Source organism: Pungitius pungitius, chromosome 7 (genome assembly GCF_949316345.1).
Source record: "Pungitius pungitius chromosome 7, fPunPun2.1, whole genome shotgun sequence".
Taxonomy (NCBI): domain Eukaryota; kingdom Metazoa; phylum Chordata; class Actinopteri; order Perciformes; family Gasterosteidae; genus Pungitius; species Pungitius pungitius.
This window is the reverse complement of record NC_084906.1, coordinates 11536158-11563329: the sequence shown is the minus strand read 5'-3', so window position 1 is coordinate 11563329 and position 27172 is coordinate 11536158. Positions and strand designations below refer to the sequence as shown.

The window sequence follows — 27172 nt, the reverse complement described above, 5'->3', positions numbered from 1 at the left end:
CACATCGAGATATTTTGTTTTTCTAGATGCTTTTTCTTTTTTTTTGCTAGCACAAACACGCTGTCTCTAAAGAACTTATACTAGCTACTTCAAGTCAAATGTCGCCTGTATAAACATTATAAAATGTGGGTACTCTTATACGTATATAAACCCATCGATGTGGTGTTTGTTATCTCTGTGAGATTGCTGTATAGCGCCCTCCCATTCTTCACAAACCGGCTCTGTGCTGGAGGGTGTGTGTGGTGTGTGTGCGTGTGTGTGTGTGTGTGTGTGCGGCGCTCTTTTTTTATTATTCCATCAAGAAGAGAAGTGGGCATCAAGTGGATCTGGAGTTGACAACAGATGAGTCTCAGCAGGCAGAAGCAGAGCGATCCGTACATGAAAAGTCTTCAACACAACGATCAGGATGATTTCCTGTCTCGATTATGGATTTAATTCGCCGTCATAATTTTGTCTTACTTGCATGGGCCATTCTTCTCTTATCACTGTTTGTGATTGGTGGTAAGTGTCTACTTCTTCTACTGTGCCTATGAGCTTAGTGCCAGCTGTTTACCATTACCAAACCCAGTGCTGTAGCTGTATAATCATAATTTCCGTAACTGATAGTCAGCTACGGCATGTGTAGAAGTAGATTCATTGGTCTTTTTGCATTTTAACACCTGCAGAACAAGTCGCTTTTGCATTCCTTCATTTCTCTATTGGATGTATAAGCTACGATACTAATTTAACATGTTTATTTTCTTCCTATCTTGCAAAACGTTTCTTCAAATCTTAAAGTAGCTAAAGCTTCGGTTTCTTGATTCTGACTCTAATTACTGGCTTGCATTTAACAGTCCATGCTTGGAATATCAATTAAGACCGTGAGAGTCAACATCTTTGCCTATGGTATTATTTGCATATCTTCAGATGACAAAAACAAATCTAACAATGACGGGCAGCATAGTGACCCAAGAGGGGGTGTCAGGATTCAGGGGGAGGGGGGTGGGGACTGTGTGGATAAGTGATGGCACTATACGTCTGTGGGACTACAGAACACCAAACAATACCACGTCTTCTTATCACCACTGAAACAAACAGACAGACGGATACACCGGCAACGCACATCTGTCAGTTTCCTCACATGTGCCATTCGAGGGCCTCCAGATAGGACCAAACAAAGACCCTTAGAAGACATTTGCATATGAAAAAAGCCTTACATGGTGTAGGGGTGGGCGTGTGGTTGGCTGTGCTGTGTCTCAAACAGGCAACAGGCTCTGAATTGTCTAAACTCTGCCTCACTGGAATCAGTAAAGAGCAAATCCTACACCAAAAACATGGATAGTCATTTTTGAGGGTCTAGCCTCTAATCTGGTCTGACTTTACTAGCTGGTCCTTATTGTCATGATAGCTAATATGAGCATGTGGTCCGAGCGTTGCTGCTGAAACCCATGATCTCCACCACACCCCCGGGACATTCAGTCCATACCTCCACGTCCACGTCTAGACATGTATAAGCTGCTCCTGGAGAACTCTGACAACTGTCTGTGAAATTGATTGACCTCCACCAATGATAGAAGAGTGGGGCCTGAGTTGATGAAGCTAGAGCACCAAGTGTAATTGCACTCCTTTTCTTCTTTAAAGTCTGCACCCAGCCTGATTGTGCTCTTGAGACATGATTGCTGTGCGCCATTACCATTTGTGAAGAATATTATTGGAATATCGCTTGTCATATCTGTGTTGCTGTGCGACCCCACTGGTGTAATTATGTTGACTCTTTCTTTTGCCCATCATGCAAATCACCAATTCAAATGTGGTTCAGTCTGATTATCAGCTAGTGGAGGCAACACTTTTTTGCCTTTTTGTGGCATCACACATCTGTGGATACTTATGCCCATTCCATAAATTGCAAGGATTGATGTCTCTGAGTCGGTCCCATTTGATCTGCCTTATGGCAATTGTGAGATGCCTCATGTTGGCTATTTCTGTTTATGCATATGTAAAAGATTTACGGGGAAGGTCTACAGCTCGCGAGGTAAACATGATGTCAGGAAGAGTAAAGAAAGAAGCAATGCTCCATCATAGAATTGATGTTCTAAAGTTGTTTGATTTTCAGGTTACAGTGAGACTGTTTAACCCTTCCAATCTTGCTTGACCAACTCGTGGTTACATCTTCTTTAAGAACCACTGATCTAGAGCAGTGGGGGGGGTGGGGAGGGGGTGCTTCAAACGAACGTCCCTTCAAAATAAAATCCCAGGATGAATTTTTTACTTTTTTTACTTTTTTTTTCCCATGCAATGGCCCGCGACCCACTACAAACTGGTCCGCGACCCACTAGTGGGTCGGGACCCACCACTTGAGAAACACTGATCTAGAGTATGTCAATCTAATGTAATAATCCAGCCTTGATGAATATTAGTATGTAAATACTGGTGTTTAGGCCCAAATGCAGAGTTGTTATCATATTCCTATTTAAGGGATTTTAATTAAGCTTATGTTATTTCCCAGGACTATTCCTAAAATAAAGTTGTCTTTTTGAGATTCAAGAACAGAGAATTAACAGAAGAAAAGACCATCTTAAACTTATAGCGTATCAATAACAAATGTCCACTTTTGCAAGGTAAGTGTTGTGATATCTACGTTTACAGGCCGACAATAATGGCTGTTAATCAAGTGCTGATCTTCTAATTAGTATGTGCATCATGCATTGAAATGACACCTGAATCCAGAACAACGTGGCTTCTGTGGATGGTGGTTCTATCTCATGGTGTTTGTTCCTGCAGTGGTCCTGCCCTACGTCTGGCTTAATACTCGCAATAATTGAATCATTTCTGTCATAGGAATTGAATGTGTTGTACATCCTTAACATTGTTCATTCTGTTCACATCACCTCCATTGACCTCCAATGTTTCTTCCCTTTTTTCTCCATCAAAGGGTTATTCATTTTTTGGGGGAGTTTTTCCCGTGCGGATGTAAGGTTTTCGGAACAAAGTATGTTGCATGTTTACAGACTGAAAAAGCCATCTTAGACAAATTTGTAATTTGCAATTTTGGGCTATACAAATGTAAAAATGTAAATGTAAAAAATGAATTGAAGCAAATTGAATTAATGTCCTGCTGATCTAAACACTCCATGAAGTGTAAAGTAGCAAATGCTTCAAACCTTACAGATGCAGTCACCATGGAAATAGATTGAACACTGAAGCCAAACAGTGTAATTGGTTACCCTGGAAGTCAGCCATGACGCCTTGAGAGGCTCTTGGATGTAAACTCCTTGTACTGGATTTTTCCAATCAAAGCTAAACATAAAGGCAGAAACCTTCCTAATTTAATGCCTAATAATTGTGTGTGTGTGTGTTTTTACAGTGATGTACAAACAACAGGATGTTATACAGGGTATATTTGACTAATGTGCTATTAGTTGAAAAGAACAATTGACTCAAGACTAAATTCATATATAATATGAGAAGTAGTATATTGGAAATACCTTTTATCATGAGGAAAACCACACTTTTTCCAGCCTATACAGAGAGGTCTCCTGTGATGTCAATATTTGTCATGTGATCTGCTCATAGGTGCCTCTCCTGACAGGCTGTCCTCACCATTGGACCAGTGCTCTCCAAACCCGTGCCAAAACAGGGCGATATGCAGAATCCGCCATGACGGCTACTCGTGTTTCTGTGTGCCGGGTTTTCAGGGTGCTCACTGTCAGATTGACGTGAACGAGTGTGTTTCACAGCCCTGCCGGAACGGAGCCACATGCGTGGACAGAGTGGGCCGGTTCTCCTGTCTGTGCTCTCCTGGGTTCACTGGTGAGAGGAAATAACGGCGTGAGATCTACCAACCGCATCTCATTTCAATGCTAAGTGAACAGCAGGCTTTATGAAAAGGATTACTGGCCATTTTAGATTAATAGAGAAAACAACGGTGCTTACACGTGTTTACATACCTAACCTCTGATCTGAATACATTTGATAATATATGTGATATGTTAAATGGGGTTAAACACAGGTCATCCATGTTATTACAGAAATACTAACATGACTGTAGATTCTTGTTTTTAAAGAAGTCTGGTCAAGTAAAAAAGTAGAACTCTAAAAACCTCAACCAACAATATATGCTATGATGAATCATTTAATTTCTCGTTTGGACGTTAATGACCTTTTTTTACATTCTCTTATGTTCCCGATATGAAAAAATAACTAGCCATTTTGATAAATAATTGATGAACTAAACCCTGATGAATCAATCCCGCTGATAGCATTTTGACTCCGGCAAAGTAGATTTAGGGACGTTGGTGTCCTCTATTACATTGGTCCTTTACTGCGTCTAAATTTGTCAATAAGTTGTATTAATTAATGTTAAACTCCTACCTTGAAAAAGAACATTTGTTTGTGAAGGTATGCCTTCAAACATATGTGGTCTACAATGCAGGGTTTTTAAAAAAACAGACAGGTGCAGAAGTGTCGCTGTGAGCAACCCACTCACAGCCCACTCACGATCACAGCCAGTACACATGAAAGCTTTGCTCGTTTTTGCCCCCCGTTCCCTCGGTCTATTCAGGGGGCTCGCTCGCCCTCTGACATCTGAACTGCTTTGATGTTCACAGGGGCCACTTGTGAGATCCAGATTGATGAGTGTCAATCACAGCCATGTCTCAATGGCGGCAGTTGCCATGAGTACGCCCGCAGCTTCTCTTGCACCTGCCTGCCCGGTTTCCAAGGAAACCGATGCGAAATCAACATTGACGAGTGCCAAGAGCAGCCATGCCAAAACGGGGCTCTGTGTGTGGACGCTGAGAACGAGTAAGTGGCCCAGGCAGTGGCTGGAAATAAAGAAATCTTTCTTACAAGCTTTTTGCAAAGTTCAATGAAGCTGTAGTGTTCTCCAAAAATATTTCAAACCTGTTCACACAGACTGGAAATGTTACCTTACCAATGTGATTGTCTCAGCTACAGCTGTGACTGCTCTCACACATCCTTCACTGGCAGACTCTGTGAGACACCGCTACCGCCATGCCTCTCTGATCCCTGCTTCAACAGCGTCATCTGCGAGGACAACCAGGGGAACTACACATGTGAATGCTGGCCAGGTACATGAGGCACCTCACTCAGTTAAAGAGGGAAGAGGGAAAAGATTGTATCTGAAAGTTACGATTTTTAAAAAATATTCTAACTACCCAGGTCTAGAGAGACTGGGTAGTTAGGTAGGAGACACAGGAGGTAAGAGTAAGACATGAGAAATAAACTCGCCAATAGAAAATGAGCTATTGTATGGCTGGTGAAATAGAGCTTGACATCAACTGTTATTGAAATAACAACGGGATGAATCTGCAATCAAACAAAAATGGTGAGCCTTTTACTTATCTATATACTGTGATTCATGTCTATTGTACCTATCAGAAACACAATCTGACTTCTTTTTTCCAGGGTTCGAGGGGCACCAGTGTGATATTGACATCAACGAGTGTGGCAGCAACCCCTGCCTGAATGGAGGCTGCTGCATCGAGAGGTCGTGGCAGGCACTGTATGGCAGCGAGCCTCTGCTTCCTGAAACCTATGACCAGCGGCATGCTGCAGGCTACATCTGCAGCTGTCCTCCAGGAACCGCTGGTAATCCATTCTGATTAATCAAACTGAATTTGTCATGTCTTACACTGATCTCACAGTGTGTGCCGTCAGATATCGGATCAAGAGAATGAGCAGTTTCTAATTGGAGCAACAGCAGGGTGAATGGGTAAATTACAAAGGGAGCAATCACTATTTCCACCTTCAATATGTTGATTATTTATGTTTTTTTAATAGATGAAAGAGCCTATAATCACACAACTGTATGTACATGTTTGAATTATAATGCTGTTTATAATTGATAACTATACAATATAATGCCAGTTACATATTTTGGCCGTATCGATGGTGCATTGATGCCCAGAGAAGCTTTGCATTTCTGCACGGATGTTACATGAAATCATACTACTGTTGCAAAAGCAGAAAATCCTGTTTTTTTTCTGCTTGCACAAGACTTGATCCAACAATGAGGTAAGGCTGTGAGCTGTTTGCTGCTGAGAGCTGCGTTCTAAAAATTGACTCTCTGCCAATTGCTGTGGCATTGACTCAGTAAGGTGGCTAAATAGCATTAGTTTAATCCCCAGGATCTGGCTTTGCTGGTCTCCTGACTGAAGCCACTTAGCTCTGGGTTGTTGTAGAGAAGTAGAAACTGAGCAGACCTCCACTGGAATGGCATGCACACACACAAACCAACATGTTGCAGTTAGACAGGTTTGAGGCTATTCTGGAGGAAAAAGTGACAGCATGATGTGGACGCCTGCACCATTGATTTGGGGGATTTTGTGGCTTGGAACAGGTAACATAAAAAAATGTCTGTACATATATATATCCAGTATACCATTGTGTGATTTTTTTTACATCCCAGTTTTCAGTTATCTTTTATTTTATCAATATAAAACAATAAGCTTGTTGTTACTGTATTATTCTACATAATGCTGTGTTGTACTACATAACCTCATACTAGTTGCATCATATGATCCAACTCGTTGCATCCGTTTTAGATTTGAATTCTAACCATTTGTCTACCTTAAACATTTGAAATGCTGATAGTAACCAACACATAAAAGATTTCTTGAGACGAGCAATAAACAAGCAGACAAACAATTTTATACGGTTAACCCTTAGTGATAGTTTGGGCTGATGGTATCTGGGTGGCGTACAGAATAAAACACAGTACCATACAGAACTGGGCTTAATTCAGCAACAGGTAACATGACACATGACACGTGTATCAAAGGAATCAAATAAATTAGGAATCAAATAAATGAGCTAAAACAGGTATCATGATACATACATATTGTTAGATTACTGAAAGGAAAAACTAAGCACATGACCTTTGTTTGGCTTATGTAACTTGCCTCTGTATTAACCTTCTAAACGTGTATGATTGTGACTTGTTTGTAGTAAACATGCAGCAGGGTAATTTATTGCTTACAAGACCACACTGCACAAGGAATGGTAGATACGTTGTTTAAAGGCAGCAGCTAACGAGGTCAAGAACGTTCTTCACAAGCTTGGTGTGACTGTTTATTTTTCTGCTGACAGGTTTCCTCTGCCACGAGGTGATAAACCATTGTGATTCCACTCCATGTCAGAATGGGGGCAGGTGTGAGAGCCAAGTTGAAGGCTACATATGCCACTGCCTCAAACAGAGTCATGATGGTATCCTTTACGGAGGTGTAACCTGTGATGTGAGGTTAGTGGGCTGTGAGGGACATGAATGCCAGAACCAAGGCTCCTGCTCTCCTTTCTTTTTGGATGGGACTCAGGGATACACCTGTTCCTGCTCACCGGGACACACTGGACCCCTATGCCAGACCCCTACTACCTTCTCTTTCGAACGCAGAGGCTATCTGCTGCTGCAGAGTCCCCTGGTGGACACTGTAGAGTCCTGCACCATCACCCTCAGCTTCAAGACGACTCTGCCCAGAGCGTTGTTGTTCCAGCGGAACAGCAGTGGGCTGCTGCTGGGCCTGCAGCTGGACAGAGGGCAGCTTCGTCTCTCACTGAGGAAGGAGGCCACTGACGGAGCCGAGGCGGACAGCGGCGACCAGGTACTGGAGATTCCACACAATGTCACAGACGGAGAGTGGCACTCTGTGAAGGCTGAGCTCGGAAGCGGGAAGCTCAGTTTGACACTCCTAGACGACGCCGGGAGCTGTGCGAGCCAGTCGTGCCACAAGGTGGCCCCAATCCAAAGCCCTCTGGCAAGACTGGTGACACCACCTCAGAACACTTTCATTGGCGGAGTGCTTAAGGACTCAAGCGGCCCCAGCGAGGACTCTCCGCTTCCAGCATTCATTGGCTGCATGCGGGATGTGTTTGTGGACTGGCAGCTAGTCGTCCCTGAGGATTGGCTGAGCGACTCTGCAGTTAATGTGTCCCCTGGCTGCAGCCACAGGGACCGCTGCCTGGATGTGCCATGCCAAAACAGAGGACAGTGTGTCAACCTGTGGCAAAGCTACCAGTGTCGATGCCCAAGGCCTTATGAGGGGCAGGACTGTGAAGAGGGTATGTTCACACACAAACAGGTGGACAGTTGAATAGCAGAAAGTAAAGCAGCCAGTAAAATAATATAGTATTTTAATTGGGATTTTTTTTGCAAGTAGTCCCAATAAAATGGGACATTTTCAGAAATCCTGGTTTGGAGTTTTTCTTGAAGGATACAAGGTCATTCTCACTAAATGTGTTAAGTAGGTGAATTAAATAACCTCCTCAGAAGATGAGGGGGTAGAGATGAGGCCAATCAAAAGCCACAGTAACGAAGGGAGACATGAGATCCTCTTATCTGACGCACCGGATTAAGGATACATGGGATTCTATTTTGGAATTACACAGAACACACAAGGAAGAGTAGACAGAGTAGAATACTGTAATCAATACATCAAAGTTGTAGTTTACATTTTTCACTCGGTTTACTCATATTTGCACAAAGACACACCCAGTTCGTCCTCCATGCGTTGGCCTTGTGTGTTCTACATGTCCTGCCTGTCTAAAGACGACAGACCAACAATGGAAAGTGCTGAAAGTGAACACAGAATATGAAGGATGATGACTGCCTACATTTTAAAATTTTAATACAATTTCCCTTATTTTCAAGGATCTAAAAAATAACTGCTTTAATTTAATTTAATTTAATTCAGTCAGTTACTTCTAAAACTATACAAACCTGCCACAATGATTTAAGAAATATACATATTCTGTTTCTGCATTGGTGACAATAAAAACTGAATGAATATTATTCATTTTCTTCTAGCAGATTTGTTATTTTGCATGCTTTTTTCTAAACTGCAGATTAATCATATCCTTGACTTAGTTTGCCACTTCGAACATCCACGCCACATCCAAGTCCCTTTTCTCTCACATCTTCCAAGATTCCATTCACATTTCCCCCTCTTTGCAGAACACGTGGCCGCGCGGTTTGGGAACGAAGACTCTCACAGCTACGCGGCGTTCACCGTCACCGAGGATCTGGATGAAGACTTCTCCATCTCCCTCTTCCTGCGTACGCGGAGGCGCCGCGGGCTCCTCCTGGCGCTGGCCAACAGCAGCAGCCAGTACCTGCATGTGTGGCTGGAGGACGGAAAGGTCACAGTTCAGCTGAAAAACGTTGAGAGGCTGAAGACGGACAGCGTGATTGATGACGGGGAAGTGCACTTTGTGAGCGTAGATGTGCTCGAGGGTCGCATGAGTCTCAATGTAGCAGCTCAGAAGCAGGTTGACGTCGAAGTCCAGACGGTTAACGTCCGAGCAGGGGATACTGTGTATGTGGGAGGCCTGTTGGAGAGTTGGACTACTTCAGTGTTAGGTGGATATTTCAAAGGCTGTATCCAGGACCTGAGGATCAACGACAGGCGGCTGCAGTTCTTCGGGTTGGACGCCTCAGTGAGATCTTATCCTCTGGAGCGCATGGAGAATTTGACTACTGGCTGTTCAGGGGACAACGCCTGTGGAGTAAGTAAAAAGTGTTAATATGAGTTTGTTGTCTCAACCTTTCAGGGTGTACAAGAATGGATTACTCACTCGTGACCAGAAATCATTCAGATACAGTTCACACCAAGGTACATCTTGTTTAAAGGACATCAGATATTATTTGGTAGTTAGCAGCTGTGTCAATGTTTCATCCTCAGACCAACCCTTGTCTAAACGGTGGGATGTGTTACTCCACGTGGGATGACTTCACCTGCACCTGCCCTCCAAGGACAGCAGGGCGGCGCTGTGAAGAGGTCAGGTGGTGTGAGCTGTCACCTTGCCCCACAGACTCAGAGTGCAGGATGCTGAACCAGGGATATGAATGTGAGTGGTGGGCACAATATCAGCAGCCACAAGCTGCTGATAGCCACAAGCTGCTGATATTGTGGGTTTGAGCGTCCCAGTTGTTTGAAAAAAGAAAAAAACATCCTCTAAGTCATTCTCATTAAAAATAATGAGTTAGAAACTGAGTCTTTATTTTTAGATATTTCCTTGTTTTAATGACTTAAATTTTTTTCCACATCTTTGGTTACATAAAAGCTCTTAAAGCCAGACACAGAGCTGTTAGCTTTTGGACTTATATTAAATATAGTCTACGTTACCTAATCTTTGATCTCATTTGTGGATTCTGTCATTGTTGATTTAATTGGCCACTATGTAACCGGATGATGCAACACGCTAGATTATACAGGCCTACTGGCCTCAATCTGACCACACAGTATTTTCTGTGTGCTCCGTAAAGCAGGATTGGCCGGAGACCAGCTTATACTTATACTTATTTTTGCTGGGATTAGTGATCGCTGGGTTGCCGATCCGTCTTGTGAACCCCACATGTTCACTGATTGACTCATCGAGGATACCTGCTTGTTACGGATATTTCCGACAGATGACCCAATCGGGGTGCATCAATGGATGTGTTATGAAACAGATATATATATTATAAAATTATATATAAATATTACAATTAATGAGTGCTATTGCTGTATTGTATTGTCACTCCTGAGAACTAGAAGCAACAAAGTGAGTGTGTAAACAAGTAACGTATATTCTCTCTAATTTCCTAGGCTACTCCAATGCAACCTTCCAGAATGACAGCACAGTGTTGTCCTACCGGGGAAACGGTCACATATCCCGCAACCTAACCAATCTCTCCCTAAACCTACGCACGCGGAAGCGCAACACAGCTATTCTCCACGCTGAGAAGAGCTCTGCGTTCATTACACTCTCTGTCCAGGGGGGCTTCCTCTTCATGGAGCTTCAGAGTCCCACCAGAGAGGGGGGTGAGGGGGAGCAGGGTGTGTCCACGGTCAGCCTCAGCAGCAGGACCAGTGTTAGCGATGGCGAGTGGCACAGCGTCCAAATCTTCATGGCGGCGCCGTGGGCACAAAACTCCCGCTGGACTTTGATGCTAGATGAAGAAATAGAGGAAGCCAGCACCTCCAGGAGCCAAGGAGGCAACCTTAACTTCCTCAGGCACGGGGTGGACATCTTCTTAGGGGGGCTGGCCCCTGGCAACGGGTGGTCCCTGGCCGGGTGCTTGGGCACAGTAGAATTAAGTGGCATCGCCCTGCCCTACCTCAGCTCCTCGGACGTGAACCTACCTCGCCTGCAGGAAGAGCAGTTCACCCGGACATCCCTGCCACCGCCGCTCCTTGGGTGCAGCGGGGCCCCCGTGTGCGAGCCCAACCCCTGCCTGAACGGGGGGGAGTGCCAGGACTTCTTCAACACCTACAACTGCAGCTGCGGCGCGGGCTGGGCCGGGAGACGCTGCAGCTTCTTCACCGACACCTGCGCCTCCAGCCCATGCGTCCACGGCAACTGCAGCGTGAAGGGGCTGACCTACGAGTGCACCTGTGACTCTGGCTACGCAGGAGACGACTGCGATGAGGAGGTGGATGTGTGCGAGAAGCACCTGTGTGCCCACGGAGGCACCTGTCTGCAAGGGCCGGACAGGTACGCCTGCCTCTGCCCTGAGAACTACACCGGACCCCTCTGCAAGTAAGTGCAGTAAAGGAGAGAGAGAGGCGCAAAGTCAAGTTGTAGAGTTCCAAAGGCGCACGGGTAACGTTGATGGATAAATATTGTGTGCTCTGAAGAAAACTTTTCTCTTCTATTAACCGTTTTTGGAGCTTAGTTACTCAGTAAACACAAAATACACAAATAAATGCTCCAATTTGCACAAACAAGGCCACCGCACAAATAAAGTCCTTCAATGTAAATGTTTCCGCATCGCTGCCTCTGTTCATGCATTTCAACCACGCTTGCACTGAGCGTCTCAGATGTTGCATTTCTATTCTAGTGTCAAGGCAGAAGAGGACTCAGTCTGCTCTGTGTTGTCTCACTACAAAAAGAACTCTCTCCCCCTCTTTTTTCCCCTGTCATCTACCGTTTGCCTGGGAGAACCAGCAGGGGAACGCCTCCGAGCATTTATCCTGTAAACACACAGCCTCTTGCATTTGGCCTCTTTTGCACAAGGAAAACCTTTGCAAGTGTGTCGCTAAGACAAGCTGCACATCACCCTTTACTGGGAACCGCGGCGCTGCAAAGTTTTCATCAAAATGACTTCTTTTTGTTTGTGTCTCTTTCTACCCCCATTCCCCGTCCTTCTTTCTGTTTCTCTCCAGTGAGCGCATTGAAGCAATTCCGTGGTACATTGTCGTCAAAAATAAGTAAGTTTTTTTCTTCTTTTTTTTTTCTTTCTCAAGTGTTAGATATTCATCTCTCGAATGTTATGTACGGTATTTCCTGTTTTTTTTTGTTCGGCTGTGTGCAACAAAATGCCAAGCTATGCTAATATTATCACTGCCTGTGACATCCTTTGTCTTTAAACTAGATACCAACTGCTCAGCCAAATGAGTGACAGCTGTAGTTCAAAATGAAAACCTCCCAAAACGACACACTCTCAAAAGTAACAAATACAGTATTTTGTATCCATTGATGGATGAATTGGCAGCAGATGAATGCCATTTTGGATTGGCGCTGCTGTGCTTCAGGCACACGGAAGGTTAAAGAGACCAAAGAAAAATGATTGGCTTCTATATTCCTGTACATTTTACCTCCTACTGGTGAATAAAGGCCAGAGGACTTTAATGGTCCTCTTCTAAGCCTCTTTTTCTTCCCTGTGGGGAGCTGCCGCAAGCTGAACTCCCACTTGTTTGATCCTTCTGCTTTTGACAGACATAAAAACGTCAAACTCTGCTGCTCATGATCTGCTGGGCACTTTAATACCCCTGGTACCACGGCTTTAAAAAACCCAACAACATTACACATGTATTAACCCTCTTACATCTCTCCTGTAACCAGACGGCCTAAGCTGCCTGTTTCTGTGTGCGGGGATGACACCAGAAACTACACCTGCTTCAATGGAGGAAACTGCACGGACAGAGACCTGTACTGTGACTGCCCACCCGGGTTCACTGGACACCGGTAGGACAGATTCATATCATGAAAAGAAAGGCCGATATAGAAATGCGTCAAATGCGTCCGGGCTACATTGAGATGTCAAGATTAATGTGCTTCACGATCAGTTGACATGTGTTGTCAAATCGTGTTCATGGTGCATAGCGTGGCATTTGTGTCCTACGCTGCTATTACGCTCACGACAAACGCCTGCTGCAGCAACTTCCTCTACCCTCGCACTTACTGTAAAGCAAATCTGCTACAAACGGTAACTTCGCTGACTGAACTGTGGCTTTGTGTTGTTAGGTGTGAGCAGGAGGTGGACGAGTGCAAGTCCAACCCCTGTCTGAACGGAGGCTACTGCCGCAACCTCGTCAACAAGTTTGCATGCGTGTGCGACTTGAGCTTCGCTGGAGACACGTGCCAGACGGACGTAAGCGACGTTTACTTTTACGTGGCAGTGCTGCTGTGGCAGAACCTCTTCCAGCTGCTCTCTTACCTCATCCTCAGGCTGGACGACGAGCCGGAGGTGGACTGGGGAGGCAACGACTGAATGCATGTGTGTGTGTGTGGGCCATGTGTGTCTCTGCACAAAAGAAGTGGGTGCAGAACAGGGTTTGAGAGTTTCTCAGTGAATGTGCATGGGTGATTGATAATAACTGCATCATAAACTATGAGAATGACCAGTGGCATCCAATGCAAAGCACAGGGGATCAGCAGGTATTCATGGGAGAACACATTAGTGGTATCTGAGGTTAATGGCACCACAGAGCTGTTTCTGTGCCTTAAACTTATATGTTAGTCATGAGCACCTTATTTACTATAGAAATTGACTCAATTTATTTTCACTTATTTCGGTATCTTGCAAAACCATCACACACAAATGACACTTTACGACAACAACTAAAGATCATGCTCATTATAAATGTATCTTTAAATTATTCTGTGCATAATTTGAGTTATCGTTTCAAAACTAAAGTACCGGCTTGTTCGGACCGTCCAACAGTCAAAAACCTTAATTTATGTTTAAATGCAAAGTGATTTAAAATCAGATTATATGTGTTGTCAGTTAATTGATGATACAAAAAACAGTGCAGAAGAATTACTGTGGTCCAAAGGGAAGGGTAGTCTGCAGTCAAAAAAAACATTATAGAATACGTTTTATTTATAATGTCTCTCGTTGAAGGTATCCTGTCAGTCTTGTCTAAACTGGATTTTGGGAGCTCAGCACGGATGAATGTGTGAACTATCAATAACAGTGTTGTAGTCACGGAAGCACCTGGCGGGGCTAGAAGACAACAGCGTGTCTAACTTTGTTCTTGACGTGCGTGGAGACTGACTGACTGCTGTGTGTTCTTTTGTACCCAAAGAAGACTTTTCTGTCTCTAAACCTTTCCAACTGAGTAAAAGATATATTTAAAGCCTGAGATTTCCCGTCTGAACGGTACTCATCAACATCCATGTGGTCAACATTTCACAACGCTATGGCTCAATCCTTGTTCCTCAAGGACTACATTGTGTCATTTAGTATTCATTTAATCATGCTGGATCATCCATGTTTCACAGTTACTTATGTTTGTCCGTCTCTCCTTCATCATATTCTGTCTTCACGTCTTGTCCAGTTTCTGTCTTTGTTGTTGTCAAATTAAAAAAAGAAAGTCGAACCAGCCTTTGTCTGTCTTCTGTCCTCTTTTCATCTTCTTCAACAATTACTCTCTTTCATCACCACACATTTTGCTTTTATTTCCAACTTCTTCCCTCCATTTCCTCCTCTAGACTAACCTTGGTTGAAGGTTAACTGTTGTACAAATCATTTAATTGATTATCCTAACTGTGTGTCACTGTGTGTTTGTGAGTAAATGCGCGGAGGCTGAAGTGAGGTGGCGACCGTGACCCCCAACGTAGATACTTGATCTCTTTTAACGAGATGTAGTGTGAGTAGTTCCCAGAATAGCCCATGTTCATAGACACACAGAGTCAAACACACAGCACAGTGCTGCATTGTGTGGGGGTGGTTTTTCAGTGTTTGGGGTAGGCAGGTAGTATAGGGAAGACTTCTTTCCATTTAACGTGACTATTAGCAATATAGCAAAAGAAAGTGTGTGTTTGTAATTTGATGGCGTTTGAGAGGAATTCATGCTAGTATCTTGAAACCTTTGAAGAATAAGTTCCTATTAAACCAAAAAAAAAGGAAGCGAGGACGCATTTACGCAGTATTATGCATTTTTCACGCATACTGACTACATGGTACTGACTTCTGATGCTGAGGTCAGGGCATTGTGTGAACTTTGTCCACAGAAAAAACAGTTATAGTTATTAAACAATAGGTTTCCCATTGTCTCTAACAATAGACAGGTGCTTATAGAAAACACTGAAAAAATGGTTGATCGCTCCTCCCTATTGATACATTCTAATTAAATAACAATTGATTTCTATTTCGTCGCCTGAAACTGAAATTACATAACGGGCCAATACAAGCAAAACACAGCAATGATTGTAACACACTTAAATAATGGAAAACTTTCTTTGTGAAGAAATCATTTTCAGAACTTGATCAGAGTCCTTTTCACCATTAACTCAGGGTGCAGAGACCTCTCGTCAACTCGGCCCTCTCCTCCACCCTGTGCATTTGTACGACTATTTTAGTGTTTTTTTATCTGTGTGTATGTGAGTCTGTGTGTGTGTCTTTTAGGAGCGCAGGTAGCCCCTCACGTTGAGGAGAGAGGGGGAGGAAATGGGAAGCGGTTTTTCAGTGTCTATGGCCGTCCTTTGAGAGACGCATGGATGGAGGAATGTGCTTTGCCAGCGAAAAAAACAGCAGCATCTGTCGATGAAGTGCAGTTTCAGCAGAGAGGTGGTGGCATTCACAGAGGTTTGGTCTGCTTCACAGAAACGTATGAGAGCAGCTTATCTGGCAGGCACCTACACACACACACACACACACACGGAACAGGTTGATAGTGCTGACAGCAGGGAAGCACTGCTGCCGTCTTTCAGTGTGTGTGTGTGTGTGTGTAGCTGCTCCTCCGAGGCTTCAGGGTGGCCTTACCTTCTACCTCAGAGACTGGTTAGTTAGAGATTGTCTGTGTGTGGCAGTCGGCGACTGATGGCGGGTCCTGGCTTCAGGCTGCCTCGGCTTACTTGTGTCACACTCGCTCTGACAGCCAGAGCGAGTGTGCTGCAGTGACAGGTAAGCACTTTCCAGGAGTCAACAAAGCCTGTAGCGAGGGAAAGAAAGTATAATGTCTACAGCGCCGAAAATGAGGGCTCAAGTTATTTTTTGCCTCAGGATATGGATGGTTGTATTTTTGTGAGAATTAGGTTTCCGTGTTGATTGCTCAGTGTAAAGTTTGCTGACTTCTGAGATTTATTTTTGCATAGTCTTCTGTGACCGTGAAGGCTTTAGTTGTGAAGATGCTGTCAGCCAAAATGTGTAGTGTAGTGGAGGGAAACGTACAGCAGTGGTTGCTGTTGGTAACCAACAAGAACCACGGATATAAGCGCATCTCCTGCTGGTTAATGAACGTTAATTCCCCGGCTGCACTGGAGGCCTGATTCTGGGAGGGGGAGGGGGGGGGGTTGACTTGTACGGTCAAAAAAATCTTTCTTTGGATGCAGGGTTGTTGTGTACAAGCTATTTTTGATGTGTGAGTGACTTAATGCTAATGGGACCATCAGGCAGCATCTTGCCTGTGTGTGTGTGTGTGTGAGCGTGTGTGCACGTGTGATCCTCCACAGACGGTGCGCGCTCCACTCGGCTGTCGGGTGGATGTTGTGCTGGCGCCGCGTGCGGTTTGCCTGGCGATGGCGGTGATTCTGGTGGCTGGCCGTTGCCAAACTGCGCGAGAGGCGGCAGACGGAGGGAGGTTTTTACCCCGCGGCGACTCGAGGCTCCTGGTGGTCTCAACCCACCTGCTGAGCTGGAAACACATCCATCAGCACTTTGGCACATCACATGGAGCGCCTGGTGTGGTGTAAAGCAGTGAAGAGAGAAGGACTGTGTGTGTGTGTATGTGAGAGAGAGTGAGACAGAAGTAAACTTTAAATGGTTCTTTTGATTCTGCTTCTTTCCCTCCAGCTGACCTCTGAGGGGTTGACCTCTGACCTCTTACTGTCTATCAGTCTGGCGGCTTGCCTCCTGCTGCTGGTTCTCATTCTGGCCTCCGTCAGCCTTGCGGTCGCGCTAAATCGCCGTGCAACCCGCGGCACCTACAGTCCCAGCCGGCAGGAGAAGGAGGGATCCCGGGTGGAGATGTGGAGCATCACCCAGCCGCCGCCTATGGAGAGACTCATATGAGGGACTGGGTTTACATGCTGGGTTGTCATTTGGTTTTGTTGGTAATGACGAGCTGATGCTACAAATCCAGCCTGCGTGTCAACATGGGCTTCATCTCACAGTAATTCCGAAATTACTGCCGTCTTTTCTTCAGGGGCTGGTAGACATTTTGGACATTTTTTGACACCATTTTTGTGTGATCGTCTTTCCCAGCGCTTCTTCCACCTTCATGTGATGTTTTGCACCTGGCGTCACCACCCAGCAGTGCAATTCTTCAAAATGCAGAAAGGTTTTGAGCTCACAACACTTGCTTGCCAGAGGTTATGTGTGATCCCTATTTTTTAGGATTGCTGTACGCGGGTGGCAGTAAAAAAAAATAGCCGAGTTTGAGAAATACAAGAAAAGGAGCAGAATGAACCAGGATGTTCTTCATTAAAAAGATACCGCTGGTTTTATCCTTTCTTATACTTATTGTCATGGAATGACCAAAAGTGTCAATTTCTTAATCTGTAAGGAAGAACTGTCTCCTAGTGGAGACAAACATCTTTTAAAACGAAAGAGAAAAAATGGCTCAGTAAACCCCTTAGATCGTAGAGCAACATAGTTTTTAGCAAACATTTCTCCAACAAGAGTAAACTGACATTTGTCGGGGACTTTTTTTAGCCGTGCATTATGAAACATTTGGTGCTCAAGTGAATGCTTACTGCAGGAGGACTGTGCTCACCATGAACTACAGGGGCCTGAATAAGATGGGGAAGGAAAACCTGCAAAAGTCCTCACTGAAAGAATAATATACTCAGAGAGTCTGGTTTCAGTTGCAGTAGTCAAGAATTGTGTCTTCTTGGCCGACTTGTAGGTTGTTAGAAACAAATACCGTCTCACAGCGTAATCTGAAGTGTATATTCAATACCGTATTTTCGCGACTATATGGCGCACTGAATTATAAGGCGCACCTTCAATGAATCGCCGATTTTAGAACTATTTTCATATATAGAGCGCACCAGATTTTAAGGCGCATAGAGTAGAAGATACTGCAGTAAAACGTTTGAGTGGGGTTGTGTTATGCATCCACTAGATCGGGCTGTGCTAAATCAAACGTCATTAAGCGTTCTGAAAACTCTTCACTCCCATGGTAACGTTGTTCAAACGTTAATGTGGATATTAACAATATCTCTGAACCTCCAACTGTCGTTCTTGATTAATGAAAACATTCTTGGCAAATGCTTTCGTGCATCTTGCACCGAGAGGCAGCGCTGGAACAGACGGTGGCGCCTCGCGGCGAACCGTCAGCGCGATCCCGACATCCAACTACGAGCTTTAATATACTGTAGCGACTCTCGCTAATGAATCTCTGGACAATGTGCTTATCTTCTGCTTTTATTGCCGAGATACAGGCTACTGTCGGCCGTAGCCTACGCCGAACAAAAACACACCATCGCTCTCCAAAACAACAACAATTCCCGCGTCCCCATAGGTGGCACTAAGATGAGTGACGTAACATTGTGCGCCCTTCACTGAACATCCCAAAACTCTGTAAAGTGCAACGCCGCTCCAGAATATGAAAACACAGTCCGTTACAATACGCTGTTGGAGCTGGAATTACCGCGGCTGCTGGCACCAGACTTTCCCTCCAATGGATCCTCGTTAACCAGTATGGATCAACCAATTGATCCATATATATGGCGCTCCGGATTATAAGGCGCACGCGTCGTTTTTTTAGAAAAAAAAGGATTTTAAGTGCGCCTTATAGTCGCGAAAATACGGTAGTTTGATTTGTGTTTATTGTATGTTTAAAACTGTGGATTTCATTTCTACATTTAATTGATTGAAATTGTACATGGGAAATTGTGTTGTTGTGTTGTAGAAAGGAAAATGGTACTGTTTTTACGAGTATTAGCACGTTTTCTTGACTGTATGCCAAATCAATAAGCAATGCACTCAAATCACATGTCTCACAGACAATAACAATACACTATTAAACAAACTAGCACTCTGAATACACAGATTTAGCACCCTGAAAACACTTTGTTTTTTTCCACATACTGTGGTTCTATCAATGTTAATGCAACAACATTTTGGTATAAAAAAAAAGACGGATAAGCATTAAACACTATAATTTATTTTCAGTTCACAGTGCTTACAGTGTGTACAGTTTAACCAAGTTACTCATCAATAGCACATTAGATTGATCTCAGTTGTTTAAGACAGTAGTTTGCTCTGCAATAAGAACATGCAAGTGTGCACAGAATCAGAAAACCAGTAAATGTTATACCGAAGAGTTAATCATCGTGACAACACCCAAAACGACTGAAATAAAGTTGCATACTGTAACTCGTCCACAGTTGTGACTACGTACTGAAAATAGTAAAAAGGGAACTGATCCATAGTTCCTCTGTAAACGGTGCTACATAATCGGTCACCTCCAACTCACTCCGAATTTGAAATTTCAGGACAAATATACTTTACATTGATTACTTCACACTGTATTGTTTCCACTGTGGCAGTCAGTAATCACAAGCCTGCAGGCCATCTTTTTGTTAATAAATTATGCAGTATCTTCAGTTGGATTTACAGTACCCGCTAATGTAGAAACATATGAAATGAAAGGCAGATGACATTTACTCCACAATACCCAATGCAAGGCAGAATGAGTGTGTTTCGCCAGAACCAATATTATTTCTCGTCGTTCTCGATTTGACAGCAGCGCTAAATACTGAAATAAAAATGAATACCAACAGAATAAAAAATAAATAAAAAAAGCATACAACACAGGTACATACATGCAGATACAACAATACGCATTGTACCGCTTATAAGCAAGCAAGCACTAGTCACTGCTCATTTTGATCAGAGGGTGTCAAATGCTTCTGAATATCACTGGATTTGTTAATAGTTTATCTATTTTTTGTCCTTCCAAAAATAAAATCTAAAACATTCAAATATCAGGTGTCTTTTTTTCAACAACATAAGTACGAATCATATATTATCCATGTAAAATAAAACTCAAGCCTGCAAATATACACGTCTATTCAGTTAAAAATAATCTTTCATTCATATGAAATCAACTAGAGAGACCCCTCTGAGAAACGTCTTTAAAAATACTGAGCTCAGAATGAGTGTGTTTAAGAAAAGAGAGAAAGTGAAATGAAATCACACAAACAATACCAGGAACCCCCTCATAGTACAGTCAAAGAAAGAACCTATTGGAACAAAAGTCAAATAACCAGAGAAATTCAAAGACGTTCTATTAAATACAGGCAGGAAGATTTCCACCGACCACCGAGAAAAACACCAACTCCAGGCGGACTGCAGCCGGAACACAAAAACCAAACAGCTACTAAAAACAACACCAGTACACACACAGTCATTCTGGTGAGTTTTATAGAACCCAACCAGGTCAATTCATATTTATAAATATAATAATTATCCATGTTGTCTTTTGTGATTTAAGGTAGTCTGAAAGCATTGCATGCACGTCCATTCTATAATACTGTACCTTGTTCTGATTATACTGGGTGGTACTCTCAATGATTAAGGCACACTATACAACATTCTGTCATAGACACACCTAAGCTCACACACTTTAATAGATGTTCATGTTTATTCATTCTACTAGAAACTAGATTGATTGTGATTATTTTTCAAGTAGACTTGTGCATTATAATGTTATTACTGTTGATTAAAACTGACCTTCTTTTGACATTTTTTTATATTTGCATAGTAAATAAGTTTTAAAGTGTTTACAATAAATAAGGCCAGAGAAGAGATTCTTCTGGGGTCTTTTTTTCCTTTTTGGAATTACAAGGACTGGTTCCTTTGCTTTTAGAAGCACGCCAAAGACTTTATGAGCAAATCGTTAACACACAGCAGCACTTAAAAAGCAGAGAAAAGGCTGCTATTAAAGTGCCACACCGACTGGCGTCTGGCATAAATTATAAGAACAACAAACCATAAATGTAATAATCCCAATACAAGCACAGAAAAAGCGTCCTTTTTTTCTGCAGGTTACTGTATAGAATCAGAACCCAACACTTCTGTACGTTGCGTTTGCGTCCACAGGAGAGTCCGTCACAGAAACACTTTAGACCCGTCTGTGCACTTTGCATCCACGTAGCTACGCTGTGAGGGGAACCGTATTGCTTCATTACATTACAATCATCAACCACTGCGTTGCATTACACGGTGTGACTCTGACCTACAGGGACAGAGATTGCATTTCTTCCAGTGAAACGTGCGGGTTGAAGGAAGAAAAGAGAGTTTTCTGGTGAGTTTGGTGGTATTCTATATTCTGTGATGAACCAATGACATTGTTCACATGACAATGTTTTCAAGAGAAAGAAAATGTATTTATCTTAAAAATGTGACCCCAACAAATGCACTGTTTACTATCTTTGGGGTAACCTTTGCTAAAAAAGCCCAGCCCAGATTTATTTTAACTGAAATTAACAGAATTTAAGATTTATATTTTTGGTTTTCAGTACGACAAGGTACACAATTTATTTCATCATGTAATTTGTTCATTATTAAAAAACATAGAATATTACCAACCTCATTATGTATAGTTTACCTTTTCCACATTAAATCTAAACCACACAAGCTCTGAAACAATACAACCATTTCAAAATGTTTTTGTGAAAGTCCGATGTGCTGAAAGCACTACGACATGAGGAGAGACAACACAGGGAAGAGTGATGATGACGATGGTGGTGTTGGAGAAAGAAATAGACACGGGCCCTTGATACTGGCCTTTTCAGATGGAACGCATCAACTTTTGACAGTTTTTGTGGCTTGTGAGTGGCAGAAGCGCTCTGCACAACCCACACAGCTGCTGAGGGGTTCCTACATGTACATCTCATTACCCGGAGTGCCATTTAAAAACAGCAGCTTAAAGTACATTATATAAATAGGAACTATTCCATTAAACTAGAGAAATACTGTGCCGTTTTAACTAACTGTTGCATCAGAAGTTCTAACTACAAAGTACCTGTATGGTATCTATATATCTATAGATTAAGACACCAGAGTATCAAGAACAAATCACATGTCCATTTAAGGCATGGTGATAATAAAACAACAATAGTATCCATTTTTGGTGCTTTAGGTATCGTGTACTTCTGTAAATGCCGTCTACTCGGCACACTCAATGCACGTTACGGAGTGTAGACCAACATTCGAGGCTGACGTTGCATAATATTCACGAGATACACGCTCGTATCAAAGAGTGTGTTATTGGTTTCAAAAGAGCAGACTTTGCGTCGGGAAAATCCTGTCCGACGTTGTTGTTTTTGCTCAGATGGTTTTAGTACCAGGTGTTTCATACAATTTGTTAATCTAGAGGTGCAAATTTAACCTGTCAAATGTTTGGAACACTGAGTAAAAAAACATCCTTCTAAATGCTCATAAGCACCAAGCCGAGGTGGAAGACTCCTCCACGGCCGGTTGGCTTCTATTCCTTTACCAAAATGTAACCTATGGGTAGCTTTTTTTTCTCCTTCTGGTACAACATGTGAAAGTGTTACAAGATGAAAATATTCAACAAATGAAAATACATGGTCATAAATCTAGATGATCAAAGACACGCCTCTTAATCAGTAAAAATACTGCAAAAATCGACTTCTTATGGGGTCTTTGTTTTTGTTCTATGAGAATAGTTTGGGTGAGAAACAAGCTTTGCTGCTCCAATTCACTTTAAATACATGTGTTTAAAGAAACTAAAACTATATAAAATGCCCCATGTGGTCACTGCCACGGTACCTAGCTTGCATTAAAAGCAATATAATCTGTGCCACTTAAAACTTGTTTCTATTGTAAATAAATGCATTTCGAGGGTCTCACAATTATTAGAAGCAGGTTAAAGTATTCTTTCCACACAATCAGTTATTTCCCCCTTTTCTACACGGACACATCAACATAGATGGACAGTTGGGCTGAGCACCAATTTATCTCCTTAGATGTCTGTTTCCTGCTCTTGTTCCCGGCCGTGACTGTGTTGGCGTCTACATGTTTGACATCAAATTTGTCTGGAATGTTCCCTGATAGCAGAGAGCTCATGTTCTCTGTGGAGCTAGTTGTGATGGAGGTGCAGCGAATAGATTCCAGTGGAACCAGTGGCGTTATACAGACCCTGAGTCCTTGTCGGCGCTATGACTCGTCTGTGGCTTTGCTCTGGACCTGCTGGTGACTGTTGCAGTGAACCTGTGAGAGCTGCATGCTCGTGTGGAGGGCTGAGCCCAGGCAACACATGGACTCAATCTCCTCCAGGAGGCCTTGATCCTTCGCCACAGCCGCCCCCGAGCCTTTGCCCTGACCCAGGCACAGGCCGAGCCCCATTAGCCCCTCCGTGGACACCTCCTTCTCCCACTGGACCTGCACAGCTGACGGGCTGAGGCTCGGCGTGCTCCCCTGGCCCTCCTGGTGGGCCTTGCTGCCCTTCCTCTGGAGGGCCTTCTCCTGGTAGTACCTCACCGTCTCCTTGGACAACACCTTCCTCCTCAAGATGCTGGTAGAGGCAGCCGGACTCTGGGCCTGAGGAGGCTCCACGTGGCCTTGCGGGTCTGAAATGGTCCGAGAGCGGCCCTCTGGTTCGGGAGAATATTTTGGCTGAGAACCGGGCGCTGGGGAGCTGTGGGTGTGGGTGAGAGTGGGAGACGGCGCCGTGGGCGTGACTCTGCGGGACGCCGAGGGTGAGTAGGAGAACCGGTCTCTCGTTTGCCGCCCCGGAGGTAGAAGGTGAGGCTCATAGCTGAGCTGGTGAGGATATGACCTGGAGAAGTCCGCCTCCTGGGGGGCCGGGGGCGTGTTGGCGATGATGGGCACCGCGGAGGATGTTGCGGGTTTCTTCGTCAGCTTCAGGCTGCTCTTGTTGGGCTGCCTCCGTGGGGACGGGGGGAGGTGTTTCCCGTGCACGGCACTGTCGTCCTGCCCCATGTTCCAGCCGCCCGGATCCCCGCCGCCATCGCGGCCGCTCTCATCTGCAGGTTTGGATTTGCTTGGAGGCGTGTGTTTGCTCTGGAACAGAAGAAAATTCCATCAACTTAATCCAAATCCTAATCCCTAATAAAGAAACACAGAAATGTTTAAATGAGGTTAGCACATTAACAAATTGACGTAAGTAATTAACATGAAGTTGTTGTGAACTAAAACTAGGTGGAATTAATTCATGAGGACGAAACTCATTAAGATATTAATAAGCCGTCCATTATGCATCAATTCATCTTTACGTATCCGGACGTTGTTTGACTCCATTCAACTCAAAACTAACAATCTTTCTTTTGTGCCACGGTGCTTCTTGGCCTGACTGGCCCTCTCATGACCATGTCTTCCTTTGTCTGTCCTGCTTACCGTGGCCTTGTAGTCTAAATCATCCATGGACCTGAAGAAGTCCAAACTCTTGGCAGCGCTAAGTCTGCCTTGCTCCACAGTCGTGGTGCTCAGAGAGTCCAGGATTTCCTCTAGCAGGTTCATCTGGCCCGAGCGGGAGGAGTCCATGTCCAGCTCTAGTGAGTAGGAGTCGTCGCTGTCCCCGATGTATGAAGGGACGTCCCCGCTGTCCTCTGAGGAGATTCTGAGACAGAGAGAGGTAGATTTTAATATGTATTGTTTCATTAGCTAACTGTGATAGCGAGTGTCAAATGCTCATCAACAGTGTGTTCAGTATTTTATGTTTATACAATTCTAATTTGCATATCATTGAGAACAAGTAGGAATTACACTCTGACGATTCTGTCCATTTAAGCAGTTATAAATCATATCCAGCAGGGGGCAGTATGATCATGGCCAAAGAAAAGACTGAATGCGTTTAGTTTCTTTTTAACATAAACAAACCATCAAAAACTTCCAATATCTAGTCAAAAACACTTGAAACTAAATGAAGAACGGACAAAATTTTTCAATCATAAAATAGGAGTACTTACTTGCTCGCACTGTCCAGCTCATCATCATCAAGCCCGTAGCCAAGATCTCGAGGGCCAATGCTCATGGGATACTTGTTGAAGTTTTGCTGTTAATGAGAACAACACAGCAAGAGGATGTAGTTAGAAAAGCAAAGCATTACATGATAAAACAAGGAAAAAGGACCCGAGGGGGGTGTTTCCGCTTTAAGATACAAGGCTTTGTATCAGACCGAATGTGGTGTTCTGCTGAGGTAAAGCATTTCATTCACAACCAATTGGAACCTCATCGAGAAAAGATGCAGGTCTGCGTCTTGTGGGTCTCCACAAGCAGAGGCTTGTTTTAATGAGCCCAGACCCCGAGGGCTGAGGCTAAATTTGTCAAATTTGGGTCTGGGGATGAAAATCTTTAACACACAGTATTTTCTCAAACGGAGCATTATGTTTGGAAGTTAAAGCTGCGTACAAACCGGGAGTTAAGAAGCACGGCCAGCTACATGAATCATTTGCATGGCGCCATGCGATTGTATTTGCCATTGAGTGTTGATTGATCAGCGTGGACTGTAGTCGTCTCTCACACAGTGGGTTTAATAAGCCACCTGTGTACCATGTTTAATGGGTGGGTTCAAGAAGAGACAGAGGCTTTACAGAGCAGGGCAGGACTCTCCCCATGGGAGCCCGAATCTGCCCCGGGCCACCTATTAACATGCCTTCCACCACCACGCATATGTTCCTCTCCCACTGCAGGCGCATGTTTGCTTATGTTAACAATATCTCTCACTTTCTAATTTACACTCCTGCCCATTTAGCTTCTCACGTATTGCGGCACACCTCCCGCGTCTATTGTTCTGGTAACATCTTAAATTGTCGTTTTGTCTCCTGTGTTTTTTTTGCTTTTTTTTTTTACACTGGCTTGGCTCCACCTCTCTGAATTCTCTACATTGTTGTCTTTAAACTCACGTCTGCCAATTATCAAAGCCCCACACCGAGGAAAAAGGCTCTTCACAACACCAAAAGTGAGCACAGAACGGATGTGTGTTTAGTGAGAGAACACTGTCGTGTTTGTGTGCTTCTGTGGTGGTTATGAAACGCGTAAGGTGCAGAAACACAAAAAAAAAAAAAAAAAACCTGACACGAGCAAAATACCTGAGGAGGAAGGGAATTAATGAAAAGGGGAAGGAAGAAATTATTTAGAGGTGATGAGAGATTCCTCAAAGCTCCAAAGAATGATGGAGGGGGGTGTTCGGGGGGGGGGGGGGGGGGGCAGTATTGGAACCGTTAACCAAGCTGGTCCTGATTAGCTGACGCAGTGCCAGCCAGACGGGCGGAATGTAACGTGTGGCTGGCCCAGCCTCATTTAGAGCTCGTGTTCGGCCAGGGAAGACACACACACACACACCCACACACACTCAGTCACATACGCACCCTATTACAAAGACACACAAAGAGTTAAAGTGCCATTTTCTCCATAAAAGTCAGCGGAGGAGATGTGTGCAGTAGCCACTTAAGCCTCTCAGCCATCGGGCTAAACATGAACACATGTGGTGCCGCTGCTGATTGGCCAAGCCGCTCCCCTTCCATGGTAGCATGGAGCTATAATGAAAGAAATTTCAGAGGGGTCCGGGGCCTGGGATCCCTAAACAGCCTTTAATGGATTCCTGTGTCAGGGCAGTAAATCTGGGGCCAGGCCGACATGCCAGCCAGCCAGAGCGGGCCGGCAGAGCGGAGATGCACCTGCGTGACACTTGGGGGGGGAAGAGGGGGGGCAGGAGGGCGACGTTTGGACTGAAACACAATCACATGCACTGCATGTTCATGGTGTGGTGCACGCCGTTATTCAGACTGCGCATTTGTGCAGGAGAGCAGGGCCTCTCTCTGCGTCTAGGTGTTTATTAAAGCAAGGTGAACCCAAACACAACCAGACACAGGTCACGGAGCGGGGCCTCTGATCTCCCTTACAGCTCCGGTGCTCTCCACAAAAGAGGGTTCCACGGGGAGCCGTAAATGGATGGCACCTCACTTCACAGCTTTATCAATTTGTCATTCCCTCTCTTCACTGTGACCCCCGAGTGCAGCAGTTGAGATTAGACTA

The 27172-nt window shown here is 44.1% G+C and overlaps 2 protein-coding genes across 7 annotated transcripts in view; one reads left to right on the top strand and one right to left on the bottom strand.

Annotated features, from left to right (window-relative positions):
• The first annotated feature begins 250 nt into the window (after window positions 1–250).
• Window positions 251–19324, top strand: crb1 (crumbs cell polarity complex component 1). Of its 2 annotated transcripts, XM_037469997.2 has the most exons (13): window positions 251–501; window positions 3553–3789; window positions 4587–4782; window positions 4930–5069; window positions 5407–5589; window positions 7090–8055; window positions 8948–9498; window positions 9675–9840; window positions 10581–11514; window positions 12141–12185; window positions 12820–12942; window positions 13222–13348; window positions 16994–19324. In XM_037469997.2, exons 1-13 carry the CDS (start codon window positions 426–428, stop codon window positions 17210–17212), a joined length of 3963 nt encoding a protein of 1320 aa, XP_037325894.1. In that variant the 5' UTR covers window positions 251–425; the 3' UTR covers window positions 17213–19324. The 2 variants fall into 2 exon arrangements, with proteins under 2 accessions (XP_037325894.1, XP_062419411.1); XM_062563427.1 differs by lacking the exons at window positions 251–501; window positions 3553–3789; window positions 4587–4782; window positions 4930–5069; window positions 5407–5589 and adding an exon at window positions 5612–6340.
• dennd1b (DENN/MADD domain containing 1B) overlaps window positions 19291–27172 on the bottom strand; it is a 100321-nt gene continuing 92439 nt past the window's right edge. For all 5 annotated transcript variants that reach the window (XM_037468841.2, XM_062563428.1, XM_037468842.2 and 2 more), the window contains 3 exons: window positions 25105–25190; window positions 24533–24755; window positions 19291–24199 (listed from right to left, as the gene is read on the bottom strand). In XM_037468841.2, the coding sequence (XP_037324738.2) occupies window positions 23333–24199; window positions 24533–24755; window positions 25105–25190 (1176 nt within the window). In that variant the 3' untranslated portion in view covers window positions 19291–23332. The remainder of the gene's footprint in view (window positions 24200–24532; window positions 24756–25104; window positions 25191–27172) is intronic.

Excerpts from the sequence above, each read along its gene's own strand:
- crb1 (XM_037469997.2), top strand. The coding sequence starts at position 426 with ATGGATTTAATTCGCCGTCATAATTTTGTCTTACTTGCATGGGCCATT. Across the intron at positions 9,499-9,674 it reads CAGGGGACAACGCCTGTGGA|ACCAACCCTTGTCTAAACGG; the intron begins GTAAGTAAAAAG and ends TTTCATCCTCAG. Across the intron at positions 13,349-16,993 it reads GAGACACGTGCCAGACGGAC|CTGACCTCTGAGGGGTTGAC; the intron begins GTAAGCGACGTT and ends CTTTCCCTCCAG.